Genomic DNA, 12,664 nt, shown 5'->3' with positions numbered 1-12,664 from the left:
AAATAGGAGAAAGATGGAAATCCTATATTTGTACAAATGTGTGGTTTCTTAGAATTCCAAAAAGGAGGTCAGGTATCTGAAACAAAAGTAAGCTTACGATTTGACACAACTTCGTAATTATGCTATTATATATAAAATTTAACTTATTCTCATGTTTCTCACCTGAAAAGGGCTCTGACTGTTTTATTTAAAGGATGGTCATGAATGTAAACAAAGCTTTTCATAATAGAAGTAATATAACAGCTGATATGAAACACACTGAAAATCCAGTGTAATTCCTAAATATAGGTATTCTTAAATACGTTATTTCAGATAACATTGCAGATACCAAACAATTGCATTAAATTAAATTAAAAACAGCTTATTAAGGTAGTAACTCTCACCACTTCAATTTGCTCTTCACCAGACCCAGTACTACTTCACTACTCACAAGTTTTGTGTTGCCTACTTCTGTTTTAGAAAAGAAGTCTCACAGAGGAAAAAAAGTTGTTTTGGAGGGATGAGAATACAAAGTGCCTGGAAAAGCATTTTGCAGGAAATATTTTTTGTTTGTTTGTTTGTTTTTAAAGGCACATTCAGAAAGCAGTCTGGTTGTAATTCTATTGTCTTTAGTATCTAAGAATTTGATCCCTAACATACTCTGTAGGCACCTATGGAAATCTTTGAAGAATGAAGCTGGGTAAAAGTTATGTCATATTAAAGTGTTTAGATGTGATAAGTCAACTAATACTAATAATAAAACACTAAAAACATTTCTGCATGCTAGAACATATCTGCAATTATCATAAGGCATTATGCCATATCTTTTCTGTCTCCTTCTGCAAAGATATGTTTGCTTGAGCTTTCACCATCAATTTCCAACACTGCTTCTACAACCTCAGCAGCGATCAAATTTTCTTAGTCATATTCCATTATATATATATATATATTTATAATACCTCACCTGTAAAGATATATAAGCATCAATGCCATTGTCAACTTTTTTCAGAGGTTCATTTTGCACATATTGCATATTCCATTTTACAGTAATCACATACCATGGTGATGCATATATTCTAAAACACTGCAGTAAGGTCACAGCAGTTGCTCAATAGTAGAGTTATTTCACTCTCAATGGCAAACAGTATGCACGTGCTGCCCTATCTTCTTACCATACGTAATACAAACTCAAAAATTCTTTTTGTTCTTTCTTTAATTCCTTGGAAAATATGCAAAAATAATGCATATTTTATCTGTGAGAAATATTACATCTTTAATCTGACCTTTTCCCCACGTGGAGTTTGCATATCTGCACCTATCCCTCTCCATTTTTTTTTTCTTTCTTTCATTCACAGCACTTTGAAGCTGCTGGCCTGGAATCTTCAATTCTACAGGTGCCTGACTTGGATATATATATATATATATATATATTAAATTTGCATTACAACAAACATAGCGTAAGAATGATTGCAATTGATCAGACCAAGGGTCCATTTGGTTCAATATTCTGTATATGAAAGTAACCAATAATGAATGTGAGGGAATGTTTTCGCTGTACTCCCAAGTGCCTTCTCCTAACACACCAGAAGAAAGTGAGGGTGCTTATAAACAAGGACAGGAAGAAGAAATGGGAGAGAAAGATTCAAACTGGGGAAGAGAGGGACGGTAAAAGGACTCCAACTAAAAAGACAAAGACAAAATCTGTGGGGGAAACTGTAACTGGGATTTGATGAGAGGCTGGAAAGAAACAGTACTGCTTTCATCTAGGACAACTTGAGCTGAACATTAGGAAGACACAGACATAAGAGGAGGAAATAAAGAATAGTTTTTCAAGGGAGAGAGAATAAAAAACAAAAAAAAGCTTAGATGAAGTTGAAAAGGCTGGAAAAAGAATCTGGGCTTAGGAATGACTAACAAAGGAAAAGGAAGACCAGAAAGGTGCTATAGGAATGAGCTAAGAAACCAAGCAAGTGGAAAATGGGGAAGGACAAGGAAAAGGGAAAAGATTAATAGAAACCGTTACAGGGAAAGTAAAAAACTCTTTATAAAAAAGCTCAGGAACAGAAAACATACAGGAGTTGGTCAAAAGAACATACTGGGAGAAGTAGTAATGAAGACAAAGCCTTAAAGCTGAGAAGGAGAAACAGAGGTCCTCCCAGTTTTCAGGGCATGCCTAGACTGTCCATTGTGGCAATGATTTTACTTTTAGGCCATACAGTGTGCCAGGTCAGGGACGCATTGTCTGGTGTGTGCGTTCCCTTAGAGCTCACAATAAGCATTTATAATACTAGTATGGACCAAATAGTTATTCTAAGGTGTGGTAGCCTTCTCTTAGAAAGGTTGAATTAAAGGAGGCACAGTAAATATTCTAAACCAAATTTACTTCAGCAATGGAGGCATGTTTGATTACTTGATCCCCTCTTACTTAGCCAAGCTTAAGATTCTGGGGTATGTTTTACAAAAGTGCTTAGCACAGAGAGCTGCAAACCAAAACAGCTACCGTTTGAGACGTGAAGAACTTGGTTTTTTAAACTACTAACTATTTTTACAACAGATACTCCATGGCTATTTTGTGCACCCATGTTCTTGTCCCTCAGCTAAACATGAGATAGTTCACTCATTACGAACATAGTTAACTGTTTCATTTGTTGAGACCAAATTTCCACATAGTCTACTTCCCTCTTAAGCGACAGATATGAGTATTGGATGCCAATGTGTGGTGGGCAACTCTGTCCAGCAGCTAAGGCCCAATGCAGTCACTTGCTCACTGCCCAACCAGCAGGATGGGGATAGGATCAGAAAGGCAAAAGCAAGAAAAAATCATGGGTTGAGATAAGAATAGTTCAGTAAGTATAGGAAAAACAAACAAACACACACCAACCAAGTGATGCAAAGGCAATCACTCACCACCTACCAGCAGCAGAGTGATGACCAGCCAGTCCCTGAGCAACAGCTACTTTGGAACTCATTAAAACATAATCAACTCATTAAATAATTTTCAAAAGAAAATGTGTAGGAATTATGCACAACCATAACTCCAATAGTAACACAAATCAGTACTATGACCAGAATGGTGACATTGTTACAACAGTTCATAAATCTATCATATTATCAATTACAGCAGCCATCCCATTATGTAGTTGACACAATGCTTGCTTTAATGGTACATGAATCATACCAGTAATGACAAGCAACAGCTTTGTCTATAACATCACGTGTTATTTCCTTCTTCTTCTTTTTGGAAAACAGTGCACACCATTTCGATATACGTGTAAAAGAAAAAGTTAAAAGAAAAGTTAGAAAGGAAGTGTTTCTTCAGTCTTACCTCAGAACTGTAATCTTCTACAGTAGTGGAAATTTCACTTTCCGGCTAAAACAAAATATTAAAATATTTACAATGATGGAATTCTAAAAATGTTAAACAAGACATATGCCATCTCTCTCTGAGAATGTAGACAGTATTAAAAAATATAACAGGTATCCATGAATGTGATTAGAATATATACAGCAAAGGCTACCTTCACTTCCTTGAAATTCCAGCTTTAAATAAAAACAAATACTTTGCTTAAAATCAGGAAAAAACACATTGTTATTTATTTTCCTAATGCAGATAACAAGCATGTGGCCATATCATCCTATACTTTTTAGTGGGAACCATGTAGTTCTTCATCATACTTTAGTTGTGCGTTATCTAATAGCATAAATAATCTTTTAAAACTATTTGCTTCAATCTTCAAAACAATCAAGATTTGTTTTTTGTCTGTTAATCCCAAGTATTTTTGCCAACAAATTTATTTGAAGGTCACTACAGAAAGATGGCCAAATGAACTCAAGCTCAATGGATATGTCTTCTGTACTAAGGGGTTAATCCACACTCTGCTAAAAATCCATTAAAAACACTTAAATCCTATGAGCTCACACATCAGCCTCTGCCACTGTAAGACTTTTGTGTTATTCTTTTGCTGTCACCATCAATTACGAGTAGTCAACATTTTAGAGGCACACATCTTGCCCTCCAAGCAACTATGCTCTCTCCCAAGACCTGATCAACCATACTTAAAAATCCAGCACCTTCCATTATTAAGCCATCCACCCTCTATGCTTCAATTATTCTTTGGTCAACAGAAGTAATTAGATTTTACATAGCTCATCTGTCTGAACCACACGGGTCCAGTTTAAAAGGAAATAATTCAAAAAAATTCATATATACACATATTGTTAGCAACACATCTTTTGATAGGACAATGCCAATGAAGCTATTCATCAGTTCTCCCATTAATTTATGAGATTTGAAATAGGGGTCTGTTTCACTACGACTTCAGGTTGTTAATTTGCACTTATTCTACCACTTATGCCACACAGTATTTTCTTGGTACAAACAGCTAAACTCTTCTGGCAAGATGTTTTTTATTTTTATTTATTAGTTTCTTCACTGATAACATGGTTGATGGTTAAAATACACTGAAGAGACATTACAAAGGCCCTTTATAGCCAACTATCTCTATCATCTATGCAGCTGCTACCTTAATGATAACACACAAGACCTAAGTACTTTTCAGAAAATCAGAAATACTTTCATCTGTGAGCGTTATTCAGAGGAACTTACTGCAAGATAATACAAAAAAGGAGGTAATCTGCCTACAAAAAACAGGATGTCCATTTTCTTGTTTCTATATGCTGTTTGTTCAGCATTGTTCAGAAGATATATTCTTTGGTACTGGCTGTCCAACATTATCACAGGACTCGGAAAAGAACTCAAATACTAAATTGGTCACAAGAAAGAGAAGTGGTTATGTTCCTTTGAAAACTTTCATGGATGATAGTAAAAGTTTTTTTTCTTTAAAAAAAGGACGGCTATCCAGTACTAACATACTCCAATTGCAATGGATGAGTACTAAGGGGAGAGAACCAAGACTATCCATGGAACAAAATTCTACCTAAATCATTGACTTTTTAAAATGACCTCATTGTAAACTGTTGTACAAACATAACTACAAAATTCTAGATTCATTTTTGAACATGGATTAATTAGTGGGCAGAAGAGAAAACAAGTTTATTTTAGCTTTGTCAGTTTGCAAGAAAATTATAATTAACAGGAAAGTAGCAATCAAAATTTTGCTGCATTTTCTGGTTTATAAGCTTGTGGCAGTCTATAATAATGTATCTTCCAGTTTTTACAGAGTAGGATAAATTTACAGGAGCATTATTAATTAAATATGGCCTTAGTCGTGTGGGAAGAAAAGCAACAACTTCCGTATGAAGACAAAAATTTGCCAGTGGAACTATTAATCTCTCCTTTGTTCTCCCTATGTAAGGTTGTTGTTATATACAAAAGTATATGGTTGAGCTAACAGTTTCCAGTAGTGATAACTGAGGATCAAGCCTAACTACTATTGCTCTCCCAAAACTAGTTCAAGTTCAACTGCATACTTTAACTTTCCATTCAGTTAACTCTACAGAGTCTAACTTTTTTTTTTTCCTCAAATGAGAATGTATATTGAACATTCAGCTATTGCTAAAAAGAATGCATTATTAAATATGACTACCCTGTTTCTCATAAAACCATACAATGGTTTGGGTTGGAAGGGACGTTAAAGATCACCCAGTTCCAACGCCCTGCCATGGGCAGGGACACCTCCCACCAGACCAGGTTGTTCAAAGCCCCATCCAGCCTGGCCTTGAACACCTCCAGGGACGGGGCATCCACAGCTTCTCTGGGCAACTTGTGCCAATGCCAGGTTTACCCCTCCCCTAGTAAATAATTTCTTTCAAATATCTAATCTAAATCTCCCCTGTTTTACTTTAAAGTCCCTTGTCCTATCACTCACTCCAACAGCTCCATGTCCTTGTGCTGGGGGCCCCAGAGCTGAATGCAGTGCTCCAGGTTGGGTCTCACAAGAGCAGAGCAGAGGGGTAGAATCACCTCTCTCAACCTGCTGGCCGCGCTTCTTTAGATCTCACTTCTTTAGATCCTGTATTTGTGCTTGGGATTGCCCTGTCCCAGGTGCAGGACCTTGCACTTGGATGCCCTGTTCTAAGATTTCAAAGCATTGAAACAAGAACATGAATAAATCCTAAGTACTTAAATAGTTTCTAGGTATTCAAGTAATAATTCACAACAGTTCTGTTTCATTTATTTCTCTCTCAGAAGACCATCTCCTTGCTCGTCAAAGCTGAGGGACTAACTAACAATTGGAGTAAGTTATGGAAACGAAACAATGAACCTGGAGCTCTAGCCTTTATCATCTACTTGAATAAACAGTTACGCTATTCTAGAACTACTACCCAACAGATTTGTCCTGTGAAAAACAAAAGACGAGTTAGTAATCCAACTGTAATCAATTAGCAGGTATTCTTCATCACAGAACTTTGAACTTTTCTTTTTTAAGAAGCTTTGTTTAATAGCTTTTACTACTCAGGTGACTCAAGGACAATTTTACTGCGCCACAGGTTAATTTCTTTTGCTCTCCTGGCACTGGTATGCTCTTGCATATCAGTCTGGTCTGCTACATCATTTAAAGAAGTTGATATAATCAATTATTTACCCTGGAACTGGCTTTTCTTTTTTTCCATTTTATTTGCAAAAATAAGTAATCCTAAAACCAAGAGTTTCACTGATCCCGTTTATTTCCTGAATTGTCTCTTTATTTTCTTATTTTATTATCTTTATTTATATATGTAAAAGGACACTATAAATCTCAAGACCAAAAGATTCTTGCAACAGAATAAAGACAAAAAAAAAAGGCAACTAGAAACTCAATATAAAAGCATTTAACGTGCTGTAAGTTCAGACCCAGAGACTTAACCGAGAAGTACCAACTGGGATTTCTCCAACAAATCTTGTAAATAAACTATTCCTCAGACATAGGATGGAAAACCTTACAGAAATTACAGGTAAATTAAGACAGATGGTAAAATGGAATGGACAAGAAGGATACAACAAAAAGAGTTTTTCCCCAGAGTTCTTTAATTAGTTCCTGTAGTTTTTGTGATTGCAGGCAGCTGGAGGAACTGACACTTAAGTGAGAAAAAAAAAATGAAAGAACTTAGTTGATGAAAAGGGATGACTGCAAAAAATAACTTTTATTCTATAAACAGACTTTTGCCCTCTGTGAAAAGGAGTCATCTAACTTCGGATGAGGAATAAGCTCCAATAGGAGTACCTCTATTTCACTTTCCGTTATTGATACCAAGTAAGAGAGCTCTTGGTGATTTACATTTGGGCATACTAATTCCACTGGGGACTAAAAATTCATAGGAGAAAAGTTGCAGGAAGATAAACTTCTTCCCACGTAACTACCAGAACAGAGCCCATCCTTGACTTCTAGACAGATACGCAGTGTGGTCAGATGTTTGGAGTCTATTTTACGGCACAAAAAGAACAATTCCAAATATGAATTCTAGTAAAAGGTGAGGTAAGTAAATTGAATTGAAATTTACCTAGAAAGTAATCCTACATAATGCCTCCAGTAATCTTGCCTTACTCTCCTGACACAGCAGCCTATAAAGATTTAACATTGGGTGAAAAAGCAAACAGCTCAAAGAAGCTGTTTTTAATTCTCCACTGCAGGGATTAGCCTCAAACTGCCTGTTACATTGGCTGCCATTTCAACTAAGCAAGCTCTAATCCAATTACTGTAATACAAGCTCACTGTCCAAAGCATTGCACTTACAAGAATAAAAACAGTAAATTATCAGATTCACTAAGTCTATTTCAGATTTTTTCCTCTTCTATTAATACTGCGCAGATTGAGACTTTAGCAACTATCTTTCAATTCCAAAATAACAATTACTTATTTAAATGAATAAGCAGGCCATAAACAACATGTAGCAAAGAAAAATGTTCTCCCAGTTGGGAGCAACTTATTTTACTGGAAGTAAATACTGTTTCAGAAATCAGTAAGTCATGAGCAATTCAGCACAGAAAAGTTACAAGTGGAAAGTAATCACCATGCTTATTCTTTTAAAGCTACATTTATAAAACAAACCAAACCAAGCTAAGCATCTTCATATTTAGCTATTTTAACATAATAGAAGTTGATTTGGGCTTTTTTCATTCAAGCCAAAATAAGCCATGGTCACCTATGACCCCTATGGTCACCTTTTCTTTTCCTTTTCCTTTTTTGTTTTTAATTGATGAATGTAAGAAAATTTTTTAAAGTGTCTATTACTTCTTGGCTACTGGAAAGGAGATAATGGAGCCAAAATAGTTACAAATGGTCCAACCTAGCAAAGGGTTGATGAATCAAAACGCAGAGCTATCATCTGTACTGCCTATCTCAGAAAAGGCTGCACTCACATGTAGAAAACTGGGGATCTGAACTGAGCTGATTTCAAAGTGACACTCGCGTCCTTTTAGAGTCACTGCTTTCAAGAATGCAATAACCTATTTTGTAAATAGCATCAGCATCTCTTGGCCCTAGATACATATTGGGAACAATATATTATGTTATGTGAATTCACATCCCCTCAGAGCTGACCTGGGCTGTCAGTGTGTATCACACAGGGCATCTTACTGCCTTCCCAGAGCATGTACTTTCAACCACTAGCAAGCAGGATTATATTTCATCAAGCAGTAAAAGTAGAGTATCTGTTTATTAGTCTCTTAAGCCATCCAGCTCTAAGCAGTGTTTTCTAAATTCGTTTGTCCTCCTCATTAACCAGAAAGCCTCAAATTACATTATGAATACAAGAAAGATGCTTAGCTTTGCATTTTGTTGTAGCCATGGCTGCTGTGATCAAAAATCCACAGCAATTTGAAAACTTTTAATAAAACAAAATGCATAAAATGAAGCAATAATATAAAACCATTTTTTGCCCATTTAGGGAGCACAGCAGTACCAACAAACTTTCTGTAATCTACAGGACATTGAGTACCACACAAAACATGATGACAGCAGGCAATCAGAAAATACCTTCTCTGGACATTAAAGACAGAAAGCAGAGGGAAGGAAATAATATCTACAGCCTCATATAACTCCTTTATTTCCATTCTCAAATTTAATAAATTATTTTAAGCCCAAATTTTAATTCACAGTTTACAGCCTGAGACAAACTTACCTCAGTGGTGTAAGTCTGGCTGTGTGTGATAATATCTCCACTATGCAAAGTCCTCATAACAGCAAACTCAGCAGTTGCAGCTGCTCCCCTTCGGCTGCTGCACGTGAATGTTTCATCACCTCGAGATCGATCAATATCAATCCCATCTTGTATTGATTCTTCATCTTTGATGCTTGCTGTTTTCCTTTTCTTTTTCTGCTTCTTTGACGCATTCTGACCATCAGTTTGTGCTTTCCGCTGCCTAAATTGGGCAAGCTGTACAGAAGACAAAATCTTGTTAAAGGTGAAAGTTTTCTACTTTATTACTAATGATATCCCCTATAAAGGCTCACCAGCTGCTCTACATAAAGCTTCAAACTAATCACTAACGAAATGTTTGAAGTTAATGCTGCATATCTCAAGCTACATTCAGATTATTTTTTGTTCACGTTGTTTTATTTCTTTGAAGTTTTTTCTTTTCTATTTTTTAAAGCAATCTATCTATTACTCTTATTCCTTTTAGGATTCATATCAGCCAGTTACTGTTTCACAGACAGAAACCTAGAAATCAGAACATCCAAAGGTAAAGGTACCAATGTGATGAAATTACTATAATAATTACAGTAGCAAATATCTCAAAATGTATAGAAATTACTTCTGTTTTTTAGACCAGACACAGATAAAAGCAAACCTTTCTTCCACCAGGTATCAAATAAAGTTTTTTAGTTTTTTTTTTTTAATTTTATGTTAGAACTCAAAAAGCACCTCAAAGTACTGAAACATCACAAAGAAATAGCAAAATACATAATAAGGGAACGGTCTGAAAACAGACAGTGAGCAAATTACAAGGTACGCTACCTTGTAGCAAAACATGCTGATGAACAAAAAGTCACAGGTGAGGCAGACACACGGTTGAAAAACCAATTAGTATATAAGCTATTCAAATACTGTAAGACACTGCCTTTTGAAGAGCTTATTACTTTTAATCACTTCATAGTGGTTTACACAAGAAAATCCATTTAAAATATTTTTTTTTTCTTAAGAAGAACGGAGTTTCTGTTCAAATAAGAAAAACGAGCATGGCAGGTTTTACCAATTAAAATTCAAAATTAAATAGATCCTACCAATAAAATCTGGTAACAGACACGAGTATTTTCCAAATAAAAAGTCCAACAATTATTAGTGCTAGAGTATGTTTTGTAAATGTAACTCCATAGTACATGCAGAGCATGCAAAGAAAGACCTTAAAGTTTAAACTACTTTTTACATCAACTAATACCCAACTATAATGTATTTTGACAAATCTGCTGTAATTTAAAGAAGAATCTACAGTATAGATGTTTGCTCATGATATTCACCACTCGAGAAAGCCAGGTTTCCATTCAGCCTCTTCAGCACCACTCGGACCAAGCCGGACACAAGGAGCGCCTTCCCCAGACACTGCTCTGCTACCACGCCAGCTTGCACTGCTCTGGAGCTCCCGTTTGGCCTCAGGAAAGCTGAGAGGCCATAATCGAAATAAACGGGTCGCTTGCAGATCAGGTCTGACTTCTGGCTAGTTTATGCTTTTACTTGCTTACTCCGTGGGTTTCTTCAGCCTCCTCTCCAGCCTTAGGACAACTGACAGCTCAGCATATGGCTTCTGCTCTGTTTACAGAGGACCTGAAGATTTGCTGAGCCAAATATGCTCACCTACGTATTTAATACTCACTTCCTCTCTAATTAGTTCAACTTCATGATTTTTTTTTTTTATTTTTAAAATCTGTACCTTTCATTATTCCACAGGAACTTATTCAAGTTTAGAAACTTCACAAATTCTAAACAGAAAAAGGGAGTTTCCTCCTGACTTCAAAGCTTAAGAACAAAAAGACGCATAGATGTAGCTTCTCAAAAGTACGACTGGTGAATGTTACAGATCTACCTTCTGAAAACATTACTATATTCTCCTAAAAGACTAAATTTACCTCAAAAAAAAAAAAGTTTTCGATTTATAACCCCCAACAAGGTTGCCCAAATACCACACAGAAATAAAACAGAATCTGAATTTAATCTGACTGATTGCTTTTATTTATTTATAAATAAACAATAAAAGACACGTTGTGCCACTGATCAAGAACTCTCTTTCTCAACTTAACTTTCCACCACAGAAGGTTTCAAGTTGCCTTTTTTAAAGCAGCCTTACAGTCTTTATTTGTCTAAAAAATTGGATGTGTATCTCAAGGACAATTGAATTACTCCACGTCTCCCCCCACTTACTTTGAATATTTCAGCTGAAGCACCTGGGGTACACCATTACTTTAGCTTTTAAATGCTGATATCCTCCAACTGGCAGGAAAGCAGAGGAGAATCAACTGCTGCTAGGAACTAAATGCTCTTGGGAAAGAAGGGCACTAACCTGCAGAATGGTGGGGATTAGTTGTGTAAACCATCCCAATTGCGATAGCTGAATAAATAAATAATGCTGTTCTTTTAATTATAGCAGTAAAATGACTATCTTCAGCACATGCTGACCCTTGGTAATTGTGCCAGAAATCTACATTGCTGGGATGTGCTGTACTCGTTTGATTTTGAATATGGTCTGACTGAACTACTTTGAGTGGAGAAATGAATGTTAAAATAAAATTTGTCTCAAACAGTGTGCAAAATTTAATGTCTCCTTAAATACTAAATATATAAAATATCTGAACAAAAGCAGCAACATGCAATCACTGCCCACATATCAGCACAAGAAAATACTGAATAAAATTCAGGAAATTATAAAATATTACATTTATAAAACATAAATAGCTACATTTTTATTTGATATAGATGGAAGTCTTTAAAACAGAAACACTTCAAGCCCCATTTACAACTGCTTGTTGCCTTATGATTGCTTGTGACTCCTTAATGTTCTCATACCGTGCACCAGATCCAGGTCATCACATTTGCAGAGCTGCTGCAGTTAACAAGAACTGAAATTGCACATTGCCTCTGAAGAAGGCTGCTATGAAGAAAGGTAAATAATATTTGCTGTATTTATTGTTTAAAAAACAACTGACAATTGCTAAATAAGTTTATAGATAGCACATCCTGTACAAGCATTGTTATATGGTTATACCTCGTGTACCTGCAAACAACCATTACTGCTTTGAATTGTAATTTACCAACATCAAACACTTGTCTCAGATTCAGTGCTGCATACACACCTTTCACACCTTTAACAGAAGGAGCAGGGTCTGCTCATCTGTCACAAGTCTTAAGTACAGATCCTCTACTTCTTTTTTTTAAACAAACAAACAAATAAACTTATTTATAAAGAAGTATAGAAGGATGAGCTATGAACTTACAGACTGGAATCAAAAAAGCACCTCGAAAAAGCTGCTATGGGCAAGTAATTTTCCTTTTTTCCTTTTTACAGTGTACAGTAGAAGCATGAGGAGAGAGCCACATCGTGGCCTTGCATATCTACTATCATTTTGAAATATGTTCCAGATACCACTTAAACTTCAGCTGAATGTAATAAACTCACAGAAGGGGACTTGCCCTTAGTCAGAAGTTCTCAGTCTGGTATCCAGAGAAACGAATCGTGTTGGACTAGACCTCCTTTGGATCACTCAGTCGGTGTAAGAAGACAAGAACTTCTGAATCTTGCTGTCTATAGCTCAGA

At 36.0% G+C, this 12,664-nt stretch overlaps 1 protein-coding gene across 16 annotated transcripts in view; it reads right to left on the bottom strand.

Moving 5' to 3' along the window:
* Nucleotides 1-12,664, bottom strand: part of AKAP9 (A-kinase anchoring protein 9) — a 113,729-nt gene that overhangs the window by 77,960 nt on the left and 23,105 nt on the right. For all 16 annotated transcript variants that reach the window (XM_040548801.1, XM_040548802.1, XM_040548805.1 and 13 more), the window contains 2 exons: nucleotides 9,040-9,294; nucleotides 3,305-3,349 (listed from right to left, as the gene is read on the bottom strand). In XM_040548801.1, coding sequence (XP_040404735.1) covers nucleotides 3,305-3,349; nucleotides 9,040-9,294 — 300 coding nt within the window. The remainder of the gene's footprint in view (nucleotides 1-3,304; nucleotides 3,350-9,039; nucleotides 9,295-12,664) is intronic.

The sequence above is a fragment of the Cygnus olor genome, chromosome 2 (genome assembly GCF_009769625.2).
Source record: "Cygnus olor isolate bCygOlo1 chromosome 2, bCygOlo1.pri.v2, whole genome shotgun sequence".
NCBI lineage: Eukaryota > Metazoa > Chordata > Aves > Anseriformes > Anatidae > Cygnus > Cygnus olor.
The sequence above is the reverse complement of the archived record's forward strand: the minus strand, read 5'-3'. Positions and strand labels throughout refer to the sequence as shown.